This window comes from Pseudopodoces humilis, chromosome 4, assembly GCF_049639895.1.
Source record: "Pseudopodoces humilis isolate 2021_Gansu_Grassland_sample_001 chromosome 4, ASM4963989v1, whole genome shotgun sequence".
NCBI classification, from domain to species: Eukaryota; Metazoa; Chordata; class Aves; order Passeriformes; family Paridae; genus Pseudopodoces; species Pseudopodoces humilis.
This window is the reverse complement of record NC_142203.1, coordinates 43175407-43201361: the sequence shown is the minus strand read 5'-3', so window position 1 is coordinate 43201361 and position 25955 is coordinate 43175407. Positions and strand designations below refer to the sequence as shown.

General features: G+C 37.6%; 1 protein-coding gene across 1 annotated transcript in view; it reads right to left on the bottom strand.

The window, feature by feature from the left end:
• PIP5K1B (phosphatidylinositol-4-phosphate 5-kinase type 1 beta) overlaps window positions 1-25955 on the bottom strand; it is a 99212-nt gene that overhangs the window by 51196 nt on the left and 22061 nt on the right. Inside the window, exons 2-3 of the mRNA XM_005522650.3 lie at window positions 12119-12200; window positions 11339-11407 (exon numbers count right to left, since the gene is read on the bottom strand). Of these exons, the coding sequence (XP_005522707.1) occupies window positions 11339-11407 (69 nt within the window). The 5' untranslated portion in view covers window positions 12119-12200. The remainder of the gene's footprint in view (window positions 1-11338; window positions 11408-12118; window positions 12201-25955) is intronic.

Here is a 25955-nt window from a genome sequence, read left to right as displayed (position 1 = left end):
TCAACCATGAGTTTGCTAAAAGCAGATTTCTGTCCTTTTTCAGTAACATTATAGCTAAACACTTTGATCATTTTCAAAATAACAGCAGCACCCTGTCATCTTTACATTCTACACCTCAGTGAAATAATTCTTAATTAAAATTATTTCAAAGAATCACAATATATAAAGTGAAACTTTTCCAAACTGCCCAAATAATTTAGACATGGAGCTCTAACTCAGCATAGAATCACAGAATAGCAGGTTGGAAGGGGACCTCAAGAGGTTCAACCTTTCTTGACAAAACCATGATCTGGACAAGACAATCAAGCACCCAGTCCAGCCAAATCTCAAAAATGCCCCACACTGGGGAATCCACCAGTTCTGGGGAGATTATTCCACTGGCTGATTGTTTTCACTGTGAAATATTTCCACTTGTGTTCAAGCGGAATATCCCTAGGAATAACTTAAACCTATTATCCCTCATATTTTCCTAGTCACCCCTTGTAAAAATAGTCTCTATCTTCTTTGTAATCTCCATTCAAATACTGTAACACAGTGACAAGTGCCTCAGCCTTCATTTCTTAAGGTTGAACAAACCAAACTCTCTCATCCTTTCCTCACATGTCAGGTTTCCTAGCCCTTTGATCATCTCTGTGATCATCTCATTCTCTCTACCCTCTCCAGCTTCTCCATATCTTTTTTGTATTGCAGAGACCAAAACTGACAACAGTATTCCAGGTGTGGCCTGACAAACACTGACAAGAATGGGATAATCTCTGCTGCTGAAGCCCCTGTGGATGCAGACCAAGATCTCACTGGGCTCCTCTGCTGCAGCAGCACACTGCTCACTCATACTGACCTTGTTGCTCACTGGCACTCACTTGTCCCTTTCCATGGAGCTGCCTCCCAACCTTGTGCTCCCAACGTGTGCAGCGCTCCTGGATTTGTTTCCCCAGGTGTAAGACCTTGCACTTGTCCTTGCAGGACTTCAAAAGGTTCCTCTTTTCCCACTCTTCCAGTCTACAGGGTGGCTCTCCTTTCCAAAGTGTTCACTCGATCCCTGAGTGACTTTAAGCGCCCTGGATGACCACTTATGAAGACATGAAACATCATTGGACTATCACCAATCCCTGGGGGACCCCACTTGTGCCAGGCTGCCAGCTGGAAAAGGAGACATTTACCCCCACTCTGGGTGCTGCCTGTGGGTCAGTGCCCCACCCACTGCCCAGGCAGCTTGTCCAGACTGTTACACAACAGCTTCACCAGGAGCCTGTGGGAGATCACAGAGGAAACCTTGGAGAAACACAGGCAGACAATGTCCATGGCTTGTCCCACGTCAACCAAACAGGCTACCTTGCTGTAGAAGGCAATCAGGTTTGTCAAGCACAATTTGGCCTTGGTGAACTCGTGCTGGCATTTCCTAATCATGTGCTTCATCTGACTTGTGGCTCCTAGAAGAATTCTTTGCATAACATCTTCCTTTGCCTTACTATTAACCTTCAGAGTGCACAGCCAGACCCCAAACTCCACAATATTGTGATCACTGCAGCCAAAGCCTAAGCGAGATATTACAAAGTTGGTTTCCTTGCTAGTGAGCAGCAAGTCCAGCTGTGCCTCATTCCTCGTTAACACACATAACAGTGTATGAGGAAGAAGTCCTGTATGCATTCCAGGAACTTGATGGATGTTGTGATCGCCTGTATTGCTCTCCAAGAATGCCTGGATAGTTGAAGTCACCAAAAACACCCACGATGTTATCCAAAGGCTGGTTAAGCAACCCTGCTTAAGTGCTTCTTTGCCCTTCTAGAGGTCAGTAGCAGATGTCTAATCTGAGATCCCCTTGGGGGTGTCCCTTCTGATCTTGAACCAGAGGCATTTGATAGGGCTTCCACAGTCACTGTAGTTGACTTCTACATGTTCATGATCCACTTTTAACCCACAGCACAGCTCCTCCTCTACTTTCCTGCCTGTCTTGACAAAACTGGTAACCATCCTTCGTAATCCTTTTAAGACATTTACAATCTAACAGGACATTCAAACTGCTGAAGGATTGCGAAGTATGCATTATATTCTGGAAAAATATAATTCAATGACAAATTCCAGGTGATTGTACATACATGCCAAGGCATCACAATGCAAGCCTATGGCTTAAATGCTGATTTTAAATGCAAATAAATGTATTTATTACATTCTGCCTAACAGTCAGTGCAAGAGGTCCATTGACTGTGGGGAGTCCAGAGAAAAATGAAATGGGGAAAGCAAAACCTCTCCACAAAAATCTACCCTTATAAAAGTACAATGACTAAATTCAATGGCCAGAGCTTGCAGGTCAGAGAAGGCTTCAAAACAATAGCATGAAATTGTGACACCATATATGTGCAAATTGAGACCATGTCTGAAACTTTCCCATGATGAATAGACAGTCATGCTGCAGGAATTTAAAAAAGCAGCAGAAGTGAGTCAAAATCAGAAACTAGTAAAGAACAGAATTTTTAAGAAAACATGGAAGGAAAACCATTGGGCAGGGAAAGAATGCTATGATGGAGTACCTTCCTTTGCATGATCACCACTTTGAAAACAACATGTTTGGTCCCTGTTTTTAGGTTTTACCTCCTACCTACCAAACAAGCAACAGAGGAAACAAAGAATATCAGAAGTTTCATGATCAGAACCTCTTCAGCACATGAACAGAACCATTTGAGGAATGGAAATTACATAAATGGTTCAAGTACACAAAGCTACTCTTGTTATAGTTCTTGGAACAGCATAGACTAGAGTGGCTGATTTTTTTTAGAAAAGAGAAGACAGAGATGTGTACCTCTTACATAATTAAGACTGCACACCAAGCAGAACTTTTACTTGCATAACAGTTTAGAACCAGCGATTTGGTGGGAACAAACAACACTCCATTCTGAAAGTGCTACTTTGACTAGTAAAAAGATTTGGCTTTGTGTCATAAGAAGAGTCACATTTTCCTTTCCTTGAAAGGCTTCTATTCATGAATGATTAATGCCCAACAAAAGCTGTAATTATGTAACTTTGATCAAACCAATACACATACAAATAGTTTCTGCTTCATTGCTGGTTGCCCGTCTTGTTCACTGCCACAGCAAGCAACTATATCTGGAAGAACAGCAGATAGTACAGTACAACAGAAGACATGCCATTCCAAATAAACCCTGAAAAAACCCACCAAACTTCTAAAACACCCAAGACAAGTAACCTGGCAACATGATTTCAAAAGGAAACTTCTGGATCATCTTTCAAGCTCATAAAAATATCTCTAGTATTATTTTTCAAATTCAAAAGACATACAGACTTGTAGTCTCCAGGAGGCAGTGTGTAAGCCTTCTACCACAACGACACAGACCTTTCCTACAAGGTTACCTTCTTGTTAATTTCTACTTATATATTCAGGAGTGTCATTAGTAACCACTCATCCCTTCTGCAGCAACTAGAGAAGTTGGTTTAGCAGAAATGTAATGTTATGAAATCATTCATAATACTTTAACAACTGTTTTGAAACAAATTGAGAGCCGCTACAGTATGCTGAAGGCAACTGCTGGTCCAAAGTCCACTCTTTGTCAATCACCACTAACACCAAAGGCTGGAAACCCAGTATGCCCTTAGCAACTGACAAGCATTTGTTTTCACAATCCATTACATAAAAACAAAACAAGCCTTGGAATTTGTCTTTAAAACATCACTTGTCAATTTTTTGATATTATTATTATTATTAATAATATTATTATCATCATTAAATGCAAGGAAAAGATAAAGAAGCTGCTTCTTAAGCTTTAGGGAAAATGTTCTTGAAGCGTCCATTTTGTTACTACAAAAATATATTTACTGGAAACAGCAAATGCAACTGGAAAAACAGAAGTCTCTTGTGAATGTTTCCCTACTTGGGCACACCTCTTCCAATGCCCATGAAGGCAGCAAAATCTAGTTTCAAACCCAAGCCCCTTATTTATTTCAATTTGTCTTGAGTACTCTCGTGCTGCAAAGGAAACATTAAAAATCAGCAACCTTCTGTTGCTGGGTTTTTTCAGTCTTTTAGAGACTGAAATAAATTTTTCTTCCTATTAGCCTCATTTAGAGGTTCAGAAAATGCCCCTGAGATCATTTATTAGTTGTAACTATAAAGCTGACAGTGCACAGTGACAGTACAGCAACTTCCAGATCATTTAACCTGTTACGAACCTGCTGAAACTCAAGAAATATTAAGGAATGCGAATAACCAGCAGGATAAACATGTTGATGAATTTTAGGTTATGAAAGTGATGGAATTTGTAGCAAATGGTGTACACTATGATAGCTGTCTTTGTTACATAAAGGGGCACAAAGTAAAACTTCTCCCACCCTCTTTTTGCTGAAAAGCATATTACTGTCTCCTGCACAGGTGCTTTGATGTTTTTATCCCTGCATAAAAATCTGAAACTGTCCTCATTATGATGAAACATCTTTGCCTCTTTTTGTCAAAAGTAACTATATATTTTTTTTCTGTCTTTGTCATATGGCTTTGCTAAAAGAACTTGTAGATATGAAAAATCATATGCAGACTCATAAAGCATAACAGCAGTATATAATCTAGAACACAGGTATATGGAATATTTGCATCACTGATAAACATTCCAGCACTTAATGCACTGTTCTCTGAAATTACTTTCTCTGCAGATTGGTCTTCCACTTGCTCTACATTACTCTAAGCTGAAATCCTATTTCAGAGTAGCAAAATAAATGAGAATTTAAATCCTCTCAAATCAGGTCTTAAGTTTTCACATGATCCCACAAATATACTAAGCAGGATTTAGATATTGTTTTTCCCACAAATAGTCACTTTATTGAAGCCTTCTAAAAATTAAATTTGTTATTTTCATAAATTAAAGGTGTTAATCAGACATAACACATATAAAGGCTAACTAACTGAAACTAGCTGACAGCTGTGCAAATTAGGAGCAAGGCTACTAAAAGGACTGAAAAAATCTGTTCTTTAAAGTAAATGAAAAAAAATCAAGAATGGCAAAAATACAGATAACTGTTGTTTCAGAAAGTATATTGTTTCAGAAGGTTGTAAATTACTGGCAAACCTGACAAACCATGAATGTGTCAGTAAATGTATAGACTACATTGTACACAAAGGTTTTAGGTACAGTAAATGGATTTATTCCAGTAATAAGGAATGAATGACACTTTTAGTACATTAACAAGGAATGAAGGACACTTTTAAATAAGTGTCCTTATAATTTCTTGGGAATTGTATGGGACTATTAATGGCTATGGACTATCAATCATTTAACAAATCACGAGCAGATTGGAGCTGAGCGGAAGGCACAGGCTTCATCTAATTTAATAGAAGTTCCTCATCTCTACTATTATTCACAGTTATTTTTCAGTTCATCTTTCAACTCTCAATTGCTCTTTGCTAAATCTATATGCGTTTCCCACAACATGCTCAGGAAATGTAACTTTAACATTCCAGCCTTCTTCAAAAGTAGTCATCCCAGGGAAACCTTTTAAGACTTCATGAATGTGAACTTTGTCCTTGTTTTTGTATTCTCCCCTTTTACGACATTTTATTGCAGCTGAAGTTTGACCTATGAACTTCCCATTGCAAAGATAGTGATTTTTCCATAAGACAGCTTGTTTATTGCAGGTGCCATAAAGCTATGAAGAGAAATTAACTCTGTGTTGGAAATTCTACCTCATTACCACTGTAAAGGGCAAATTGATTGCTTTCTTTCACCTTCTCTACTGGTGTCATTCAAACAGGTTTAAAAATCTGCCAAATGAAATGGCACAGACACCTAGATACCACAGCTCTTCATAACAGATGTCTGAACAGAAGCCTTCACTGGTTAACACTTTTCAACAAAGTAGTTGTAGCTGATTCATTTCTCTTTGCTACTGAATGGAAAGCAGATTTTTCACATCTTCCTCACTATCCCACCTTTCTCCTCTGTGGGACAATGAACTGGACTGGGGTAGAACAGCTACCTGCCTTCAGTCAAAATTCTCAGGGACATAAATAAATTATTTTTAAAAAGGAAGAAAAATACACATGGGTCTCAGTTGATCAAAACTGATAAATCCACATGGCTTATGCAACATCTAAATTTTCTACTACAAGTAGGCAATTTGTTCTTCAGTTTTACTAGTTACTGTAAGCACCAGGAATTCACCTGCACTACCACTTCCATGCAAACACAGTTTATCTTTTCCAGACTTCTGAGAAGATATAACCTTCCATAAATTGTGTAAACTCTTAAGCCAAACCATCTGAAGAGAATGCCTTCTCTTCAAGTAATCATCTTCAAGTAATATTTAAAAAGAGCTTGCTTCGAATATTAGAAAATTTCAATTAGATTCAAGACATATGTGTGGTTACTGCCTAGTCCATTGCTCCTGCACTAGATCTGTCTTGTCTTTGAGTGCCTGCTGTGCTTACAGTCTCATTCAAACAACACTTCTTGACACTTTCCACTGAAACTTCTCAATGGAGGTGGCTATTCCATCTCAGCTAGCTTTCTGCAGCTGACACATAATTAATAGGGACATAGAGTTACCAGAAAATCCCACTAAAATAACTAATCTTACTGTTTTCCACAGCATGTAATCATGGGTCACTATGGCCACAGTACCCCTCCAACCTTTCTTCAGTTCACACTTCTCTCTAGCAAATATTTGCCCACCTTCTGCAGGTCACAGGTCATGAAGGTGAACTCCTGCCCATCATATGTGTGTCTGTGTGATTGTTACAGTTCAATTGCAATCAGAATGATTTTCTTATCCAAGCTGAATCTGATCTCCCTTAATTTTTCAAAATCAGATTCAGGTGACTCCATGGCTTACAATTAATTAATTTTTCATCCATTTGAAAAAAATTATGCTTAAGCTTCAGTAGTAGCCATGAACCCAGTTACTCTGGTTGTTCCATCTTTGAGAAAAATAATTTGAGACCTCTGAACCTGGAAGCAGCCATAGCTCCAGGCAAAGTCACTAATGACAGTCATTTTAGTATCTTTCTAGATGTAGAAATCTGCCATTGAGGTCTCAGTGCAGCAAAACTTCCAGTGGTAAAATTGCAGCATCTACAAGAAAAAGTACCCTACCTACAGGCATTAGATGCAGGGCATAAGTCAATACTAAAAGTGATGGAGCAATGCTTGCAAGCTCTAACAATAGGTAGCTGGCTTCCTTTATCCAGGCAAATTTCCCTTGCTCCTGGCAAAGTGATGCGCAATATGCAGTTTTGAGCAGGTTACGTAAAGTACTTGTAATACACTAAACAGAAGAGCTGCAAGATATGTAATGACAAGAAACAAACTCTAATTATACACTAGTGTGGCAGCCTTCAGGCTAAATGTAGAGATTGTGGCAATCCAGTAGCAGATTTTCACAAGTGCACATTTACATCTGTTTTATTTTCTGGTGTTATTTTCTTCTGCACTTCTACTATCCTTTGACAGATCTGTCTGTGCCTCATTCTTGCCACTGTCCTATTATTAAGCATCAGGAGGCTACTGAAATCTGATTTGACAGGGAGCAGACTCAGGGCTGTGACTGATGACATTGCAACGCAAAAACTGCATGTGTGTCAGCAACTTCTCAAAACAAAGTCTGCAAAATAGGAAGGAAATGGAAAAAGAAGTGTTAACTGCATACTCCAATGTCTGTGACTGGATATGAATATCCAAGAGAAACTATAGTCTGGTGACCTGATTTTTGCAAGCATGCAATGGAACAAAAAACTAGTCTCTCTTGTATCCCTTACCCTGTTTCTTTCTGAGAAAAACACTCACAACAAAGAACCGCACAAACTCAACCAAACAAAAAACCCAAACCAAAAGCAAAAATAAATACAAGACTAACCCAAGCTAACCAACAAAAAAACTTCCACCCTGAAAGAACTGGCCAGTCTGCACAATTTACAATTTCTTTGATCTCCAAGTAATTTTAATTTGCAGCCTTAAAAGCTGCATGGAACATACATCTGTGAAGTGCCTCTTTCATTAGTGAAGTTCTTTGATCTGAGTGACTGAAACTCTTCATTGTTCATATTAACACTGTAGATTTAACAACTTCTCAAAATTTATTAATAGACAGAAAATCCATAAGTCATTTCAGATTATAATGTTTGTACCAAATGCATGCAGCTACAGACCTTAGCAGCCCCATCTTAATTAACACAATTTAAAAGAGAAAAAAATATCTGGTTTTCAGAAAGGAGAAAAACCCAAAAAAGCCCCAAAACAATCAATCAAACAAAAAACCCTAAAACCCCCAAAACCAATAAACAGAAAGACTAATAAACAGAAATAATGACTGTTTTTCACTGCTTTATGTTAACCTGAGTTAGATGGAAACAAACTATCTCCAGAAGAGCATTTATTTCAGAATGCAGCAGCAGAAAAAATGAAAGCTAAAAACAAAACAATGGAAAGCAGACACATGATTCATAATAGAAATTATGCTCTGTCTTGGTCCAGTTATGCATTTCAGAGTCTGAAAGGATAAAGGTAGCAATGCTCACAGCAAGCCTTTTCACAAGGCTGTAGTAATATAAGAAATTTCTTGAAACTTCAAGATGTTTACATCCATGCAGATGGCAAGTCAGCTGACTACTGTCGGAAATTGAAGAGTTCAAGATCTAATTAATTCAGATAAAGATGCCACCTACCTCTATTTCGGCTGAGATGAACAAAATAATAAAGAAAACACTGCAATTATCTAAAATTCCAGAAAAATAACCTGATAGCCTTACAGACTACTTATTATTCTGGGAAGTTTTATCATGGATGAAGTCAGAGGTGCTCTCCTGGAGATAGTTTGTTTCCACCTAACTCAGGTTAACACAAAGCAGTGAAAAACAGTCATTACAGAAGTTTGTAAAACATGGATAGCAGTTATAACTAACAGTCACAGATTCAGGATTATATGAAATATATGGCAAAAATTCTAAAGGTCAGAAATAAACTTTTCCACTATAAACACAGTTCCTTTTTTTCCCCCACAATGAAGAGGGAAGTAATCTCTTTGGGAGCTCTGCCAAGGCCAAATATGCTACAAAGAACTACAGGCCACAGCACAAACCAAGGTACTGATCTCTGCTTTTCTAAGCTGAGGGGTACAAGCTTTTACACCTTTATTATGTCAAAAAAAAATGTGTAAGTGAAGTCTGTAAACAATGAGAACAGGTTAGCAAGCACAGTCTGACTCCAGCACTAAATTAGTGTCTTGCCCAAGTGTTTCCACCGTGGTGAAGGGCAGCAGTAGATTGGAGCAGAAACTGCCCAAGTAGCTGAAAAAGACCCAGCTGAGGCAAAAAGTTCTTCCCCAGCCCAGACTTCTGGAGAAAGTGGCACAGGAAGTCACAGGAAGGACTGTAAGTATTTGCCAATCAAACAAGTGTAACAATACATGACTGGAGAACTGCAAATGCAACACCAGTGGGCAACTTAAGACGGGCAACTTCTGGCTGCAAACAAGCCTACTACAGAGCAAGATCTCTCTGTGTAACTTACCTAGAACCATGGAATTAAACAAGAAATTATATTAAATGCCTCTGATGGACATAAGTCCTACCAGGCTTACCCTGTACTTCCAGACCTATAATATTGATATCTCTGAACATCCACAAAAAAGAAAGAAACTATGTATATGGAATACCTAAAGGAGGTGAGGATCACAGAATCACAGAGTGGTTTAGGTTGAAAGGGACCATCAGTGGGGTCATCTAGAATAACCTCCCTGCTCAAGTAGAGTTTTCAAGATTTAAGAGAAGGTGCAAAGTTTCTAAGGAATTTGGCTTAAGAAAAGAGAGATATTGTTAAAAGTGAGGCATAAGGCAAATATATGCTACCATTTAGCTCTGCATGGATAAATTTTGAGGTAAAAATTTATTAATTAATTTGTGATAATTAAAATTATCACAAAAAGGAGTATGATGGTAATATTTGGTAATAATACTAAACTATTAGGGGCATTTGCAGCACAGGATCTTGAACATAGAATAGCTGAAGGTGTAATTATATGAAAAGGAAATATATTAGCATAACATACGACTGGTGGCTCAGGGACAGAACTTGGAGGTAATAGCTTGTGTGATCTGTCAGTGTCATGTGGCTGTGAAACCCAGGTCTTGTCAGAGTTACTTCCAGTAGAAACACAGTAGAATTTGTGCCATAGTGAGAAGACTTCACACAGCTTCCTCTGAAAGGCTGTGAATTTATAGTTGAAAAGGAACAAAGAGTATGTGGGATGACCAGGGGGAATGGAAGGCTACCTACAGCTTCTACTAGTCTAGTCTAGAAACATAAACCTGCAGAAGTATTCACTTCAGGCGCTGAACATTTCTTCCTTTCTCATACTAATTGTCAAGACAAATTTTCACTTCTATATTTTAAAGTCATCAGTTGGGAGATTTAAACTAACCTATATTTAAAATAAATATTATTTCCTTTCACTTCTGAGAAAATGATCTGGAATGCTAAGGCCACTGAGGTACTGGCAATTTAACTGCCAGAAAAGGGGTGGGAAAAGAAATAGCTTATTAATCCCCTTGCCTTTACCAGCAGTACTGTAAGCAACACCCAGAAATTAAAAACCCTAATCACTGTATGTACTGCAGAAGCATGTGGACCTCTATTCTAGATTACAGAAATTAATTTTAAAACATAATCACCATTTATTTGAGATGATCTGTTAAAATAATGATCATATTTAGTAGCTAAGAATTTGGTTGTGTAAAGAAAAATTTGGATTTATAGCTCATCTTAGTTATCAAAACTGCTAGTTGATCAAAATAATGCTGGTCACAGACAATCAATTTCAGAAAAACAACCCCCAAAACACAATCAGCAATATCTGAATGGATCATTGATGAATGATCCTGTATTAAATATGTCCTCTCTTAAACATCTCTTTTTAAAAGAACACCTAGCAAACAAGCAGTGATCTGTTTGTCAGAGTTCTAGAAAGGTGATTTGCTTTACGGGTTTGTAGTCTAGACACATCTTATAAACATTCAAAGCATTTGGAAACTTAGTAGATTTCTTACAACAGTGTTTATGCCCAGAGATGTATCTATTGCTAAGAGCAAAGAATTTCTATTAATCTAGCAAGATGGTATATTGTAGTATACATTAAAGCTGGACTGAACAAGTTTTAAATAATCAGCTCTGGGGTGGATAGAAATACCTTATGATTTCACAGATGGGATAAAATAAATTTAAAAATCCCATGGAACATGTTTTATTTGTTGTTGGTTTTAGTCAGTTCTGAAATATATTCACATACTGCAGGTCTGAATTACTGACATGAAGGGAAAAACATACAATAGAAAGTTTGAAGGCTTTACCTTTTTATATGTTTTCTCTTCATTTGGCTTTCCAGCAGTAACATCTCCATTTTCAGTAACAGACGTCATCTAACAACAGAAGCTTAAGTTATAAATAAGGTATTTGTATTACAAAAATAATTGTTCAGAAAAATCATATAATTTATTATCTATTTTTGCAAAATACAAACTTTTCAGGGGACAGCACACAACCAAGATCAGTGACATATCTAGGACATTCCTGAAAGTATTTTCCATACTGACTAAAAGGACAGCACTGGCCCAGGAATATGTCCAACAAATGACTGATTCTACATTACTCTGCTTCTTCTCCCCACACAAGTCTTGCAGTGAAATCTTGATTCTCAGACTACTGCATGAGATGCTCTTGAGGGGGAAAGACTATGAAGCCTGTGAGCCAGATATTCAGTGACATTTCTCAGTAGTCTAAGGTCCTTGGCTGCATCAATATGCTGTATCTCCTTAAAGTAGCAAGGAATCACACAGAATTGCAAAAAACTCTGAGTCGAAGGGACCCACAAAGATCTGTGAGTCCAATTCTTAAGTGAATGGCCCATACAGGGATGAAGGCCACAGCCTTAGCATTTATAGCATTGTGCTCTAACTATTTGACATTGCATCTTGCCACAGATGTAAAGCCATTCTAGACCAAGAATAAACCACTAAGACAGAGGTCACCTTGAGACTCAGACACCCTGAGTTCATCTGCTAAAGGCACAATGACATGGTTTAAAATAATTCTAGATTTTACCAATACTTTCACAACAGAATTAAGCTTACCCTTACAAACAACAGGACAGGTCATCTGGAGCTGAGAGTGAAGATCAAGTCATTCATTGGTGCTGTTAATGTTTTCCATAACCTGTTATTAGAAAAATCTGTCATCACTATGTCTTAACAAATTTCCACCTCACAGAACAGCTGTAGATTTCATTTTACTACTATTCTTCAGCCCAAGCAAGCATTCAGCTACAAGTGATGCTTTTCAAGAATCATGTCAAATCACTTAGTTACTATACTTAGAACTTACTATATCTAAAACATACTATAACTTGGTTAATATACTTAGAAACTAGCAGTATTACACAGGAGGAAATCAGTGCAGAGTAACTCCTTTTTGCAATAGATATTTCACCCCTGTGTCACAAATAACTCTACAATAAAACATGTATGTAGAGCAGTACACATACATGTTCTGGAGTGTTGTGTAATTACATAATGTGTTATTAATCTTATAGTCTTATCATCTCCAATCACTTATAAGAAATAGCTGTGACCATTTGGAAGACAGCAACATTGAAAAGTCATAGATAACATATAAAAAGAAAATCTCATGATACCTCAAATGAGAAGAAAATCTCATTCTGTCTTTAAGCAGTACAAACAGCACCTTGTACATATCTAAAAATTGGTTTAAGAAAAGTATTCTCAGGCCTCATTCACTGATTTTAATTTTCCATTAATCCAAAGAGTATACTTAACACTACCATGGAACCTTTTAATAAAACGCTGCAAAATACAGTATTTTTCTTTTCTTCAGAGAAGCAGAATCTTTTGAGAAACAGAACACACAGCTCTGTCTTACATGTGTTAAATAACTTTCAAAATCTGTGCTGTGACAACCATCTCCTGTTCCATGCTAACAATTTTTTGCAAAGGAAGTATTACTTTGTGTATTTTCTTCCAGCCCTAGAGCTACTGAAGAGGCACATGGTGCCTTCTCACATGCTTTGTAATAGGCAGAGCAACAGCTACTGTCTCAGTTCTGATGAGGTTTAACAGTTCAAAGACAGGTCACAACTTACAGCCTTGGACTCACTTCCAGACTAAGCTGAAACTACTTTTTTTTTTTTTTTTTTTTTTTTTGTTACCATAGCAGGAAACTACTGTAGCTAAAGCACTGAATCTCAGTATGTACCTGACAAAGGAAAAGCTCACAATAGAGTAAGATATGGGGTAGGGGCAGGTAGAGGAAGAAAACATTTAGCTGCAAAAATATTGTAGTGTGCTGACTTTGGCTGGGATAAAGTTAAATATTTTCACAGTAGCTAGTGTGGGGTTATATTTTAGATTTGTGCTGGAAACAGTGTTGATAATTCAGGAATGTTTTCTACTTTTGCGTAGTGCTTACACAGCATCAAGGCCTTGCAGTGCCCTGCCAGCGATGGGCTGGGGATGCACAAGGATCTGGGACAGCTGATCCCAGCTGACCAAAGGGATATCCCAGACCGTATGGCATTACACTCAGCATATAGAACTGGGGGGAAGAAGGGAGGGAGGATGGTCAAAGTGAAAAACACGTTTTCCTTCCCAAGTCACCATTAAGTATGATGGAACCTGCTTTCCTGGGAATGGCTGAACCCTTTCCTGCCCGTGGGAAATGGTGAATGAACTGCTTGTTTTGCTTTGCTTGCATGCACAGCTTTTGATTTAGCTGTTAAACAGTCTTTATCTCTACTCCTGAGTTTTCTCACTTTTACCCTATTGATTCTCTCCCCCATCCCATCAGAGAGCAAGCCAGTGTGTGGGGCCCAATGGCTGGCTGGGCTTAAACCATGAGTGAAAGATGGCTGTAAAGACCTCCTCTTTAGCTTCTTAGATGCTATCCTACCTGATGACAAAGAAAGGAAAATATTAAAGTACAGTAGAAATTTAAAGGGTATTTTTCTCAAATACTCTCAACCAACATTTTGGTCACAAATCTTACGTGCAGCAAAAACTACTGTGACAAGCACAGCTCTTGAAACACAAGTTTACAGTCTTCACTTCCATCCTTCTGCTCTGAATACCTCCTAATCCTAAATGCAGACTTTAAAAAAAATCACACCTATTCAATATATGCTTCAGGGAAAAAAATAAATAATATTCACCATTTAGCTTCTCACACTAGAATCATAGAACCACATGCTTCTTAACTAACACAAACTGCAATTTCCATCAATCTGGGGGGAAAGTGTCATATGCATTTTCCCCTAGAGCTACAGGGACACCTTTTTAATTTCTCTGATCAGTCAGAAGCCCACCATGTCAACACCAATCTGCCCACCACATAGCTGGCATTTTGAGAACTGAGATGACAGTCAGAAAATATGAGCTTCCTACCCTGCTTTGATTTCTTGTTCTTGAATTTTTAAATCCATGTTCCTTTTATAGACAAAAATGATCTTTTAAGGTAAGGTATTCATTTTTCCAGATTATAAATAACTATCTGTTTTTACACAACCTCAGCTGCTGAGGCCCAACTCACACAAACAGCTATTGGTACTTACACCTGAATGGCCTCTCAGCTCAATTTCAAGTTAACTTTAGAACACCCAACAACTTCAGCCATTCATGAAAAATGCTATTGCTAGATTCCTACAGGACCATGTATTAGTTAATTCAAGCAAAAATCAATTCTTCTTCCCATTACCATGAAAATAATTTTTATTTTTTTTGAAGAATGCATTTTTTAGCATATTTAGATAATTTTCTTAATAAAATCCTTTTCTAAGAGCACTAATAAAACATGCTGCTGAAGAATCACACTCCAAATAAAAGCCATGTAGCTTTTCATTACATGTACTCCCTTGTTCTGATTGATAGTTAAAACTGAAATATTCTTCCTAGCTTTTAAAACAGACATATCTCTGAGTGTACTGTTGTCAGGCTTCTGCAGTGAGTTAGAAATATCATGCAACAGAAAACATATTTATAACTTCTTACAGGTGTAATCTTTAATTTTAAATATGAGGAATAAAAAGTAAGACAAAACAAGATTAAATGAAACTTTAAATTTTCCAGTGGGCAGAGAGAGAATACTGGAGATTAAAAAATACAAGAAACAATTATGCATGTTTAAGATTAATAATACACAAATAAAATAGACGATATGGTGCAGATTTTTCAGTCTGAAACACACAAATGCATTTTCAGGAAAAGCTTTGGGGTTTTTTTTTTTTGCTGGATGGAATACACAATTTTGGACTCAATGGAGAAGTTTCATTCTCATAGTTCAGTGCATTTCAGAGTACCTATTTAGCTATTTCTTAATCCTTGAACAGTTCTCTTTTGCCAGGAGGACACAAAATCCTCAGAATATGGCAGGTGCCTTCTCAGAAAAGCACAAAGAATCATATTAAAGTCATACTAATAAAGCTACATCAAAACCAGACAAAAAAAGATTATCAGAATAGACTTACTGTCCTAAGTAACTGGGAGCTTACATACCAAAACTGCATTCTTTCTTGATCACAGCATTTTGTAAGCACAAGTAAGGACGTTGACAAGAATTTCTTGTCCTACAAACAGCATTTACTCCATTAAAAGGAGTCATGAGGTCAAATTCCTTCAAAGGTCCTGTCTCCCCTCTGTTACTACTTTGAAGCAGCGTCTTCTAATGCAACTATGAAATTCACAGTCATTTCATTATTGCAAAACTCTTAGTGGTGAGATTTGTCCAGACATATTTTCATTATGAAAGTTCTTCAATTCACTAAAAGGACTTGCAGATCTATAAGGCAGCATTCTTCCACCAAACCACCTTGGGGACTGTCACACACTCCCAGATTTCAGCTCATGTATGAAGCTGGAGATTTTTGTTACACAAAATTTTGCCAGAAGGGGCAAATTTTCTAAGCCAAAAATGCTCTACAGTGGAAGAAATCCATGAAGACATTCATTAACTAAAAGCTACTCTTTTCATACTTGTTCTCGTGTGCTTCCCCCACCCCAAGCTCAAGTATCCAAGAACCATTCATGGTATTCTTGGATTCACCTGAAGGCAGCTCCAAGATCAAAACACTATTAAAGCTAACTCCCCTACTTCTCTGAAATTCTAAAGACTTGACTTCATACCTTCTTAGGCACTGAACAAACTTCTCTTGCAGATGATGCATTTATAAAGACTCCCTCCTGTCTGGACTCTATGCCAACAAATACACACACAGCACTGGATTTCCAAATTAGATCTCATCTTACCTTGTTCATTATTCCATGAAACTTCCTGGTACTCTGGACCACTGTCAGATTTAGTTGACAAACTTAGGCCAATCAGTTTTCCCTACCTTGTCCAGTAGAATTTGAACAGTAGGATTATTTATCAGATTATTTGTAAATTAAGGGGTTTGGGACACAAAAACATCCTCTGACACACAAAAATTGCCTACACACATCTTGTTGACACACAAAATCCAATCAATGATATCAGCATACTATCAGCACTATTTTAAGAAGGGTCAAGAGGCGAATGACCTTTTAGCTTCAGGTGAATAGTGGGACTTGTATTGGTTTTATTACATTTTAGATTCTTAAAGGAGCTTTTCTCAATGCTTTAAAACAATGCTGACAATAATTTTCATGGTTTAAGTGCCTTCCTTCTGAGTTTACTAGACAATGAGGAGCGGTGTTTAGGAACCCGCAAGCATTGCTAGCAGAGTGCCAATACACAGTTCTAAAGAAGTGAAAGGAAGAACAATTTAATGCACAAAGTGGTAAAAGGGTCAACACATCAAAGATCTGATAGCTTTCCAAACAGTCATCACAAAACTTTGTGATCAAAACCCCCTCTCCAAAAATCTTATGTATTTTAATGTCAGAGTGCTTGGGCAGTTACACAGCCTTGAAATAAAAATTGAGGTAATCTATGTAGCCACTGAGTTACAAGAAAATACAATTCAGCTCTCTGTTTTAGTATTTTATAGGGGTTTTTTTAATAATACCCCAAACACTAGTTTATGGAATAGATTCACTCTGTACCAGAAGGACACAGACATCTAAGATCAAATCTGTATGCTTCCATATCTGAAACATCTGAGGAGTAAAACTGATGTATCCTGAGAATGCAGTAAATGTTTACATGTTGCAATAGACTCAATAATTATTAAAAAGCCATGAAAAGCTTCAAATTGAAAAAATTTGGATTTTCAATCTGAGATCCACCTGTAATGCCTGTCAGCCTAATAAATCTCTGCTGTCAACTGATGTGACTTCCACTCTTCGCGGAAGTACTGAAAGATCTCTTATGTCTTTCCAGACATTACTACAAAAGTAGAGCAAACTTTTTACTGCATCCTAAATACCATTAATTTATGCCACTAAAACATTAATTTAAAAAAGTCTATCTTTTCTATCTGGCAGAAAAAAAAAATGTGTCACATGAACTTGGAGAAGAATGAGGGGAAAAAATAAAGAAAAACCACAAGCAATTAGGTCTGAAACCTTGTCCCAAACCACAACTGATTATGGAGATTTTAAGGGTGACTGAAAGTAAAATCATCTGTGTAAAATTTGTGATACTACTATTGTTGCACTTGTGAAAACTGGAAAATGCTGTTCATGTTAATTAATGCTAGGATGAGCAATTTCAGACTGAACAGCTAAAAAAGGCAGATCAGAAATTGTGTAGTCTGTGATGCCTAACAAGAAAAGCCAATCAACAAAAAAAAAAAAGCCCTGATTAATCTACCTGATTTCTTTATCATTTTGCTCCAAAAATAATAAGATGAAAATCAAGAGTAGTGTACTATGTGATGAAATTCACAAATAAAGTAAAAAAAAAAAAAAATCTCTTCTTTCTCCTGGTCTTTGTAATGTCATCAGGCCAGTAAAAATGCTACAGAGAAAGCAGCAAGCAAAAACCAACATAAAACTGCCATTTAGACTGTTCATCTACTCTAAGTCATCTCAGCTGTTCACACCACCTTTATTTACCTAGCTTTAATAACACACATTAGTTTCAGTGCCCTGCCAGATCTTTTAGTCTCTCAGCAACTAATCTGAGCACAATGCTAGGATTCTGATACTGTTTGATTTCTGCAGTTGCCCTCCCTTCCTTCCTCTCCCCAGTTTCAGGAATATGGCACAGTACTTGGATGTCTTTTAAAAATGTCATAATAGGAGTAGTACTTTTTTCTTAGTTTGCTGGCTGGATTTGAAAAGTAACTTATCATAGTATTCAAACTATAACAAACATGTTCATATTGTACTGCTTTGATTTACTGCAAGAAAGGTCAGAACACATATCGTCCTCCTTTAGCTTTCATTGTGAAAATAAATGAAACTGTATAACTTCAGAAAATACCACCTCCATCAAAGTCCACAAATATTCAGAATACATCTGATTACCCAGAAGATCTGATAACCTATAAGAGTGCCTTCCTCTTCCATTTAAAGTGGTAGTCCTTGTGCACTAACCTGTTCTTTAAGGTGAAACACACTACCATTGTAATATCCAGGATCACAGGAACAGCCACAACACCACCACCAACTATAGCTATGAATCATATCCCTCATTTCAAAAACAATCTGACATGATTCTTTCAGATGGAAACTTTTTTACAACAATGCAAATAAAACTGAAAATTCATTGAAGAAACCAAAGTGTAGAAGTCCTTGGAAACACAGCATACTGTGCTCCTTCAACACAGCACATAGATTTTCATTTGTAACTTCTGTATTTTGTGAATTTTGCATGTGACAGATAACGTGGAAGGAAGAGTTTGGGCTTTTTCCCCCCTCTATGAATTTCCAAATTCATGACTTCACAACAAGAGCCTTAAATCTATCTCACTTCTCTACTCTCCATTAGCCTACTTAACATTTCCTGTCAACTACTGCATCTTCTGCTCTCCCCAGAAGCACCGAAGGATCTCTTACGTCTTGACAAACACCATCTGCAAAAGCAGAGCAAACTTTCTACTGTGTACTAGACGGTGTTGTCTTAATAACTAAAGGACTTTTCCAAATCAGTGAGCTCAGATCAGCAATCAGAAAGAACAAACATTTGATCTATGACATAACTGACGTCATACTGTGTATCCTGCAGAAACTGTTAGCAGGCCCTCCCTTTACGAAGTGAAACTGCTCCATTAACTTCTCATTCGTTTGTAGCAGTCTGAAAGCATACAAAGCAGAAAGGCATATTTGCACATAGCCAAAGAAGACTTCCCAATTGCTGCTTATGTTTTCACAATTCTGATTTCATGTGCCAATAACAGTACTTTTTAGAGGACTAGCAGGCTTTCTATGAAGCCATCTGGAATTACAAATTAATACAAATTGTCAAGATGCAGTTTTCTTTGAAACAACTGAAAGAAGGAAACATCTGCATGCTATATACAACAGTATGCAGTATAAGTTAGGGTAGTACCACAGTGAAGGGCAGAGTCCAGAATCAAGAGTTCTGCTCCTTTACTTTGGTGACTTTGATATGGCAATGGACTATTGTTACCACATACCATACACTGCACTTCTAGATAAAACCAGCACAAAATGCACGTTGTACAATAAAATGACTGCAGCAAACTGAGACAAATGGTTGATAAGGTAAGCAAAAAGCACAAGGAGAAGGAAAATTCTTCTACATTTGTCTTTGATGGCACATGCCAAAGAGAGTGACAGGGATCACGTAACACTGTGGTCATGATTTTTGAAAGGAAAGCATGTCGAGCTGCTTCACTCATACAAGCGGCAGGTAAGATCCATGGGGAATTAAATCTCATGTACAGCAAAAAGGAGATCAGTGAATGTGTCAGTTTCTAAAGGAATGGCACAGAGATGCAAACAATCCCACCTTGGTGGGTGGGGAATAGATATAAAAGAGGAATTTGGTCAACCCAAAAGCTTTAGTAATCTGAAATTCCAAAAATAGTCATTTGAGAAAAGAAAAATAGGTCAAATGGACTTGCAGAAGATTAGGTATAAAAAGAATAGACTGAACATGAAAGAAAAAAAGCAGAAAAGCACAGGACAAGTTACTTTGGTAAGAAATATGTTCGTAACAACAAGAACTTCACAATAGCTGTATTGCTCTAGTTTGAAACCTCAGTCTTTTTACTCATCCACATTTTTCCACTTCAAAAGGAGGTCAATCACACTCAAAACTGCTATGCAAACATAACTTTACAACAGAGGCAAGAATAAAAATTGGTAATAGGAATTCTTTGTTTCAAAGAACATTGAGACTTCTGGGTGGACAACACAAAAAAGCAACACAAAAAAGCTGTGGTTAAAATAATTTGCATGCACTAAAACAGGTGGCATAATTTGCACATCAGCTCTACACAGGTAACTTGTAAATTATACACTATTGGGAATTATTTAGGCCATTTGCATATTAGCATGTAATTATTGACAACAAAGTTTTCAAAAGGATATATCATGGAAACACTGATCTCAATGCATGAGTGAATTATTATGATCTTCAAGTTCTCTATGCTTTCTTCCCCAAGTCCTGTGAGTATAAGTTTTGTACATATAGCTTTTAATGAATGCTAGCTAAATTAAGCTATTCAGCATTCAGATTATCTAAGAAATTCAATTATTTTAAAACCCTATTTTTGTCTCCAATTCAGGGCCATTCCATACAGCTGCAAACAGACAGTTGAAGAGTGGAAGAGTAGAAGAGATTACCCTGGAGGATGTGACAGGTAATATTTGAGATTCTTTTGTTTAAACAGTAGTTGATACTGTCTTGAAGGAAGGAAAAGATCTTGTTTCTGCCATGACTCCTCCTGGTTTCCATTGAATCACTGTATCACTCAGACTGGGTATCTCCAACAGTTTCAGCTGGTCCAGGCTGGTGCTACTGTGGTCCTGCCTTCCAAGCATGCATTCAATAGCATCATTATTATGCACCAGTGCTACTCCTGCCCCAAAAGAACTCATCTAAACAATTAAACTTACAAAAAAAAGTAACCTACCAAAGAATATCAACCATAATGGAACTCCTTACAACAGCTTTGCTTTGGTCACCCCTAAGATCAAAAAGAAGCTTGGGAAGGAATGAGGAAAGTAATGAAAACTGTTAGACCCTTGATCCATGATGGAGGAGAGACCAATTGCCTCAGTTGTTTCAATCACTCACATACTTCTTCATAGCCTCAGAGCCACCAGTGCACCAGTGATAAAAGCAGGAAACGGGACTGAAGCAGATGGAAAGAAGTGTTAGCAGCAGTGCCCGATGGGCCAGGCAACAGGGCCCAAACTGAGTTCAACATTAGCTTGAGGGAAATAGAAATGCATGACTAAGGTTAGGTTCCCAAATGTATACAGCATACTCATTTTTCAGGTGCCTAGCTTGTGTTAAAAATAAGTTCACTCGAGAATGGGTATAGAAGGATGATGCAAGCACCAAATTAAAAAGTTGTGTATGAATTCAAGATGAGAGATACCGTAAGTTACTGTACTGAGTAGCAAAATCTTTTACAACCAATTAACCCCCCATGCACTATTTTCCTTCAGGAAAGCCAAAACTGCAATTAATAGAAGTTTTCTTTGGACCCCTACAACATAATTTAATAGAAAGCTCACTTTACTCTTGAAAAGGATTTGAAAAAACTGTCTTGTACCATTCTCAGCAGAGAACAACTCCTGTATCACTAAAATACCTTTGATTAAATTAAGAGCTCTCAGTTTCCTATAGAGCAGAACTTCCTCAGTTACATTTCCAAAATCACTCACAAAGCTATAAAAAAGGAAACTATTATCCCATTCTATGAAATGCCCTATAAAGCACAAAAGCTGCAGTCTTCTTGGTTTAAAAGGAGCTCTCTAACATATTTCTTTTTAAACAGAGAAAGCTTCAAGGGAGAAAAGAATTATTTCAGAAGCTGCATAGGACAAAAACTCAAAAAATGTGATTAATACGATAACATGAATTTCTGAAACCAATTCAGTAAAGAACTGCTCAGCATGTAATGAAATAGTGGTATTGTCAGAACTCCTTGTCATCAAGCCAGGACAGGTATTTTGCAGCCACTAGAGTAGAACTGCGATATGGGAACCAAAAGAACTGTCAGAATTTTTATAAAGTCATTCCAATCACTGACTGGAATGTGGATGCTTAAATGTAAAGGTTACTACTACCTCACAAGGAACCATATATCTCTGTTGATGCCAAGATGATTTTTTACCTTTTCTTTTGTATACCTTTTATGTAACTTTTATGTATCCTCAGTATTCTTAGCATGCATACCTTTAATTCCTTAAGTCTGATAACTTAGCATAGTCCTACTATTCTGTTAGGCCAGGAGACCAAACATCCTAAGAGCCTTCTAGTAGGAGGCTGGAAAATCCTATTTCTAGGGAAACCAAGGTCTTCTCTAGAACATAGCCTGCACTCCAGAGACTTGGCCCATCCCAGGGGCAATTCTGTGGATGGAGGAACATCATGCCATTCATCCAGGCCTCCCATTGGGGCATCCTTGTTAGATATGCTAATTTGTAAGGTCTATAAAGTGTATAGGTGATCCGTCATGTGTGTGCATTGTGGTGCATTCCACCTTGGCAAAGTGGTGCACCAACAAGGATCCTTATTAAAATACTGAGGTGAAAACCCCTTATCCCTTAACCATGTCTGGCTCTCAAATTTTTAAGATCAGGAAAAGGTATCACTGTTCTCCAAGCCACGTCTCAGATGAACAGATCGGAATGGGCAAGTGACTACTTTTTTTCCCCAACAGTATGCTTTGGCACCCAGCTGAATTATGAGCATATCTGCACTGTAATATACAAATCCAAACCACATCAACACACATACCCCACCCTACTGACATCAAGCAACATGAGGAGTATCATGGCAAGAAATATGTACAATTGTTTTAAGGTATGGACACCTAGCCACAGAATTTTTAAATGGCAATACAAATGTTTTCAAATAAATCTTTATAAGTAGTTCTTTCCAGCCAAATTACATATACAAATTGTTTTCCAACAGTCTTTCACTTACCAAAGCATATTGAAAAACCTGTCCCTGAACAGTTTTGGCAGCAAGAAAGTAAAATGAAGTCATTACTAGATGTTTTTGCCAGTTCTGAAACACTCTATTATTCTTCAGATGTTGTTTATACTCCAATATAGTTGCACCACTTTGAACATTTTCGTATTAGAAATTGCAAGTTAACAAACACTATAGAGGCACCATCACAGTCTCTCTCCCCAGGGACTTCTTTGCAAATGACTAGCTGGATTTCTTTAAATAAAACCTAGCTGGAAATATTATAGAAAAATTAAAATCTTAAGCTATCACTGTATGAACACATCTGCACATAAATTAGCCTTAAAAGTATCCATGTACACATGAACAGGACTTAAAAAGAAGACAGTTTACCACCAGCAACAACAGTAAGAAGTGGGTGAATAAGTTTGTAGAAGACCCATACACAACACGAGAACCTCCTGACATGAGAACCTGTGAGCTAATCCAAGAAAATAAATGTGAGTTTTGCCACAAATTTTCCCACAAAAAGGTGTCTGAATTCTTGAGGCTGAAATTCTTGAGAACCTCCTTCCTTCTCAAAAAAGCCCTTTGAAACAGTATCTCCACCTCTCACTGCATCATTATAACTGGGTTGGAAGCATCTTTATAAAGTAGGTTAGAAAAGGCTTCCAATATTGTCTGTAAGTCAGTTAACAGCCCACACTGTAGTTTTCAAAAGGTAAAAATACAGCTTTCAGCATTTAGAAAGAAAAAACCCACACCACTAATCACAGTTTTTGCTCAATGTATACTGCTTTATGAATTGTTAACTAGAAAAAGAACAAGATTCTGACAAGATGAAACATGGCTATGAATATAATAAAGATTCCATAGACTGAAGTGAAAAACCCCAACAATTTAGTCTGCGTGTTCTCTCAGGAACAGATTGTTCTTGCAATTTAAGGTGTACAATGCAGTAGCCTACTTAATTATATTCCTTACCTGGCATTAATCTGCTGGAACATCTGATTAAATAAATTAACTACCTTTTTCAGTCTATGATTTAACCAGCTACTGGATTGGGGGTTTTTAGTCTGAGATGACAAAGATCAGTATGCTCAACAGCACATATTTTAAACGTATTTCCAGAAAATTGCCTTTCAAGAGTTGTTGTTAACAGTGTGTAGTCCCTCAAACTCTCTGTTTTCTATCTTGCTCCTGGGAATAGGGAAACTAATGATTAGCTATGTAAGAGGAAAGCAATATTCTTTAAAATTTCATTCTAGCTGGTTATGCTTTTACTTTATAGAAATAAACTGGTCTTCAATTTTGCTTGCAATATGGCAGCATTATAAGAGCACTGAGCCATAGCCCAGCATTAGGAACTAAGGACTGCCAAATAAAGGGCAAGAATACTGTGAGACAAGAGCCAGCCAGACAACCCTGCCTGCTTACCCTTCATCATCATTCTAGCAGCAAGGATGGCCAAAGAACAGACAGATGGCCCCTTCACTGCAGGAACAGGTGCAGCAGGTCGTCACAAAAATGGTGATGGTGGCATGAAAAATTTTCTTGCAGACCACAGTGTAACAAATGCTTGTAAAAGACAGCCTTTAGCTTAAGAAAACCATTAGTTTTAGATCAGCTAAAAGCCTTTACTGAGGTTTACCACCTCTGGCTGTTTCTGTGTCCATGTGCGAGTTGGACAAGTGCATGCACGTGCAAAAGTGACAGAGAGGAAGGCTAGACACTAGGATGCCTCACAAGCACAGTCTGAAAGTGTAATCACATTAAAAAAAGCTACTGTTAACAAGCAGTGACTAACACTGGTCTGGCATAAAAGCTGAAAAAAACTGGACATTATCCATATCTCCCTTCAAACTAAAAGCTTTTTTAGTAAAAAATATTGCTTTGGAGATACAGGTCTGAGCTTGCAGGTTTTTACGAGAGAATGAAGGAGTTGCTAGGTGATGGTGAAGTGAGGCTACAACAGAATAAAAGACACACACACTTAACCCAGCAGTGGATGGCAAATCCATCTTCCCTCACAGGGGTAAGGCAGTAGTCAAACAATGTTTTCTTGGTAGATGCTTCTCCTGGAGTTTCCCCAAATCATAGCAAAATTCTAATTAATCTAAATAATTTAATTTAAATGTAATTAAAATTTCTAATTAATCTAAATAATTAGAAAAATTAATTTTATAGCTAATCTTTGATATCTTGTTCTACCAAAAAAAGTTGGTAGAAATTTACAGTAGGTGTCCATTTTTGTACACCTGTCTCTGAAAAACCTCTTGCATCAACGGGCCCAGCAGGTGACAAACTTGGGTTTGGAGGGATCTCCTTCCATGCCATTGAGTTACAGGTAGCATAGGTATTTTGCATAAGAAATACAGCTCCCAAGAACTGACATGTATCAGGCTGGGGGGACAGAAGAGGAATCTCCAGGGGCATTTCATACCTGCATGGCATGCATCTCTGTGAAGCTGTGTACCTTTCTGTGCTCACAAATCAGCCAGGGCTCCTGGAAGTCTGTCTCTTACTTTCTTTGCTTCCTTTGCACTGCTTATGTCCTCACAGCAAGAAGAAAACTAAATCTAGCTAAAAAGCATTCTTTCTTTCACTTTGAAGGCTTTTATGCATAAAATGGAGAGGAAGGGTGCAAGGGAACGCAGGGGGTGATTTGGGATGGGAAACAAAGTAAAAATAAAGAGCAAAAAGGGAAAGAAGGGAAGGGAGAGACTCAAGAAGAGACTGTGCGCAATTGAAAAGGGAAGAAAGAAGGAATGGGAAGCCTTCCAGTAGTGGATGAAGAGCAAGGGAAACATAGAAGGAAAATACATGTTAACAGGAATCATACATAGGAAGTGATTTCTCCTTTGGTCTGCTAAAAACAGGCCTTTGGTGCCATTAAATTAGAATGGTCAAAAGGATACTGAG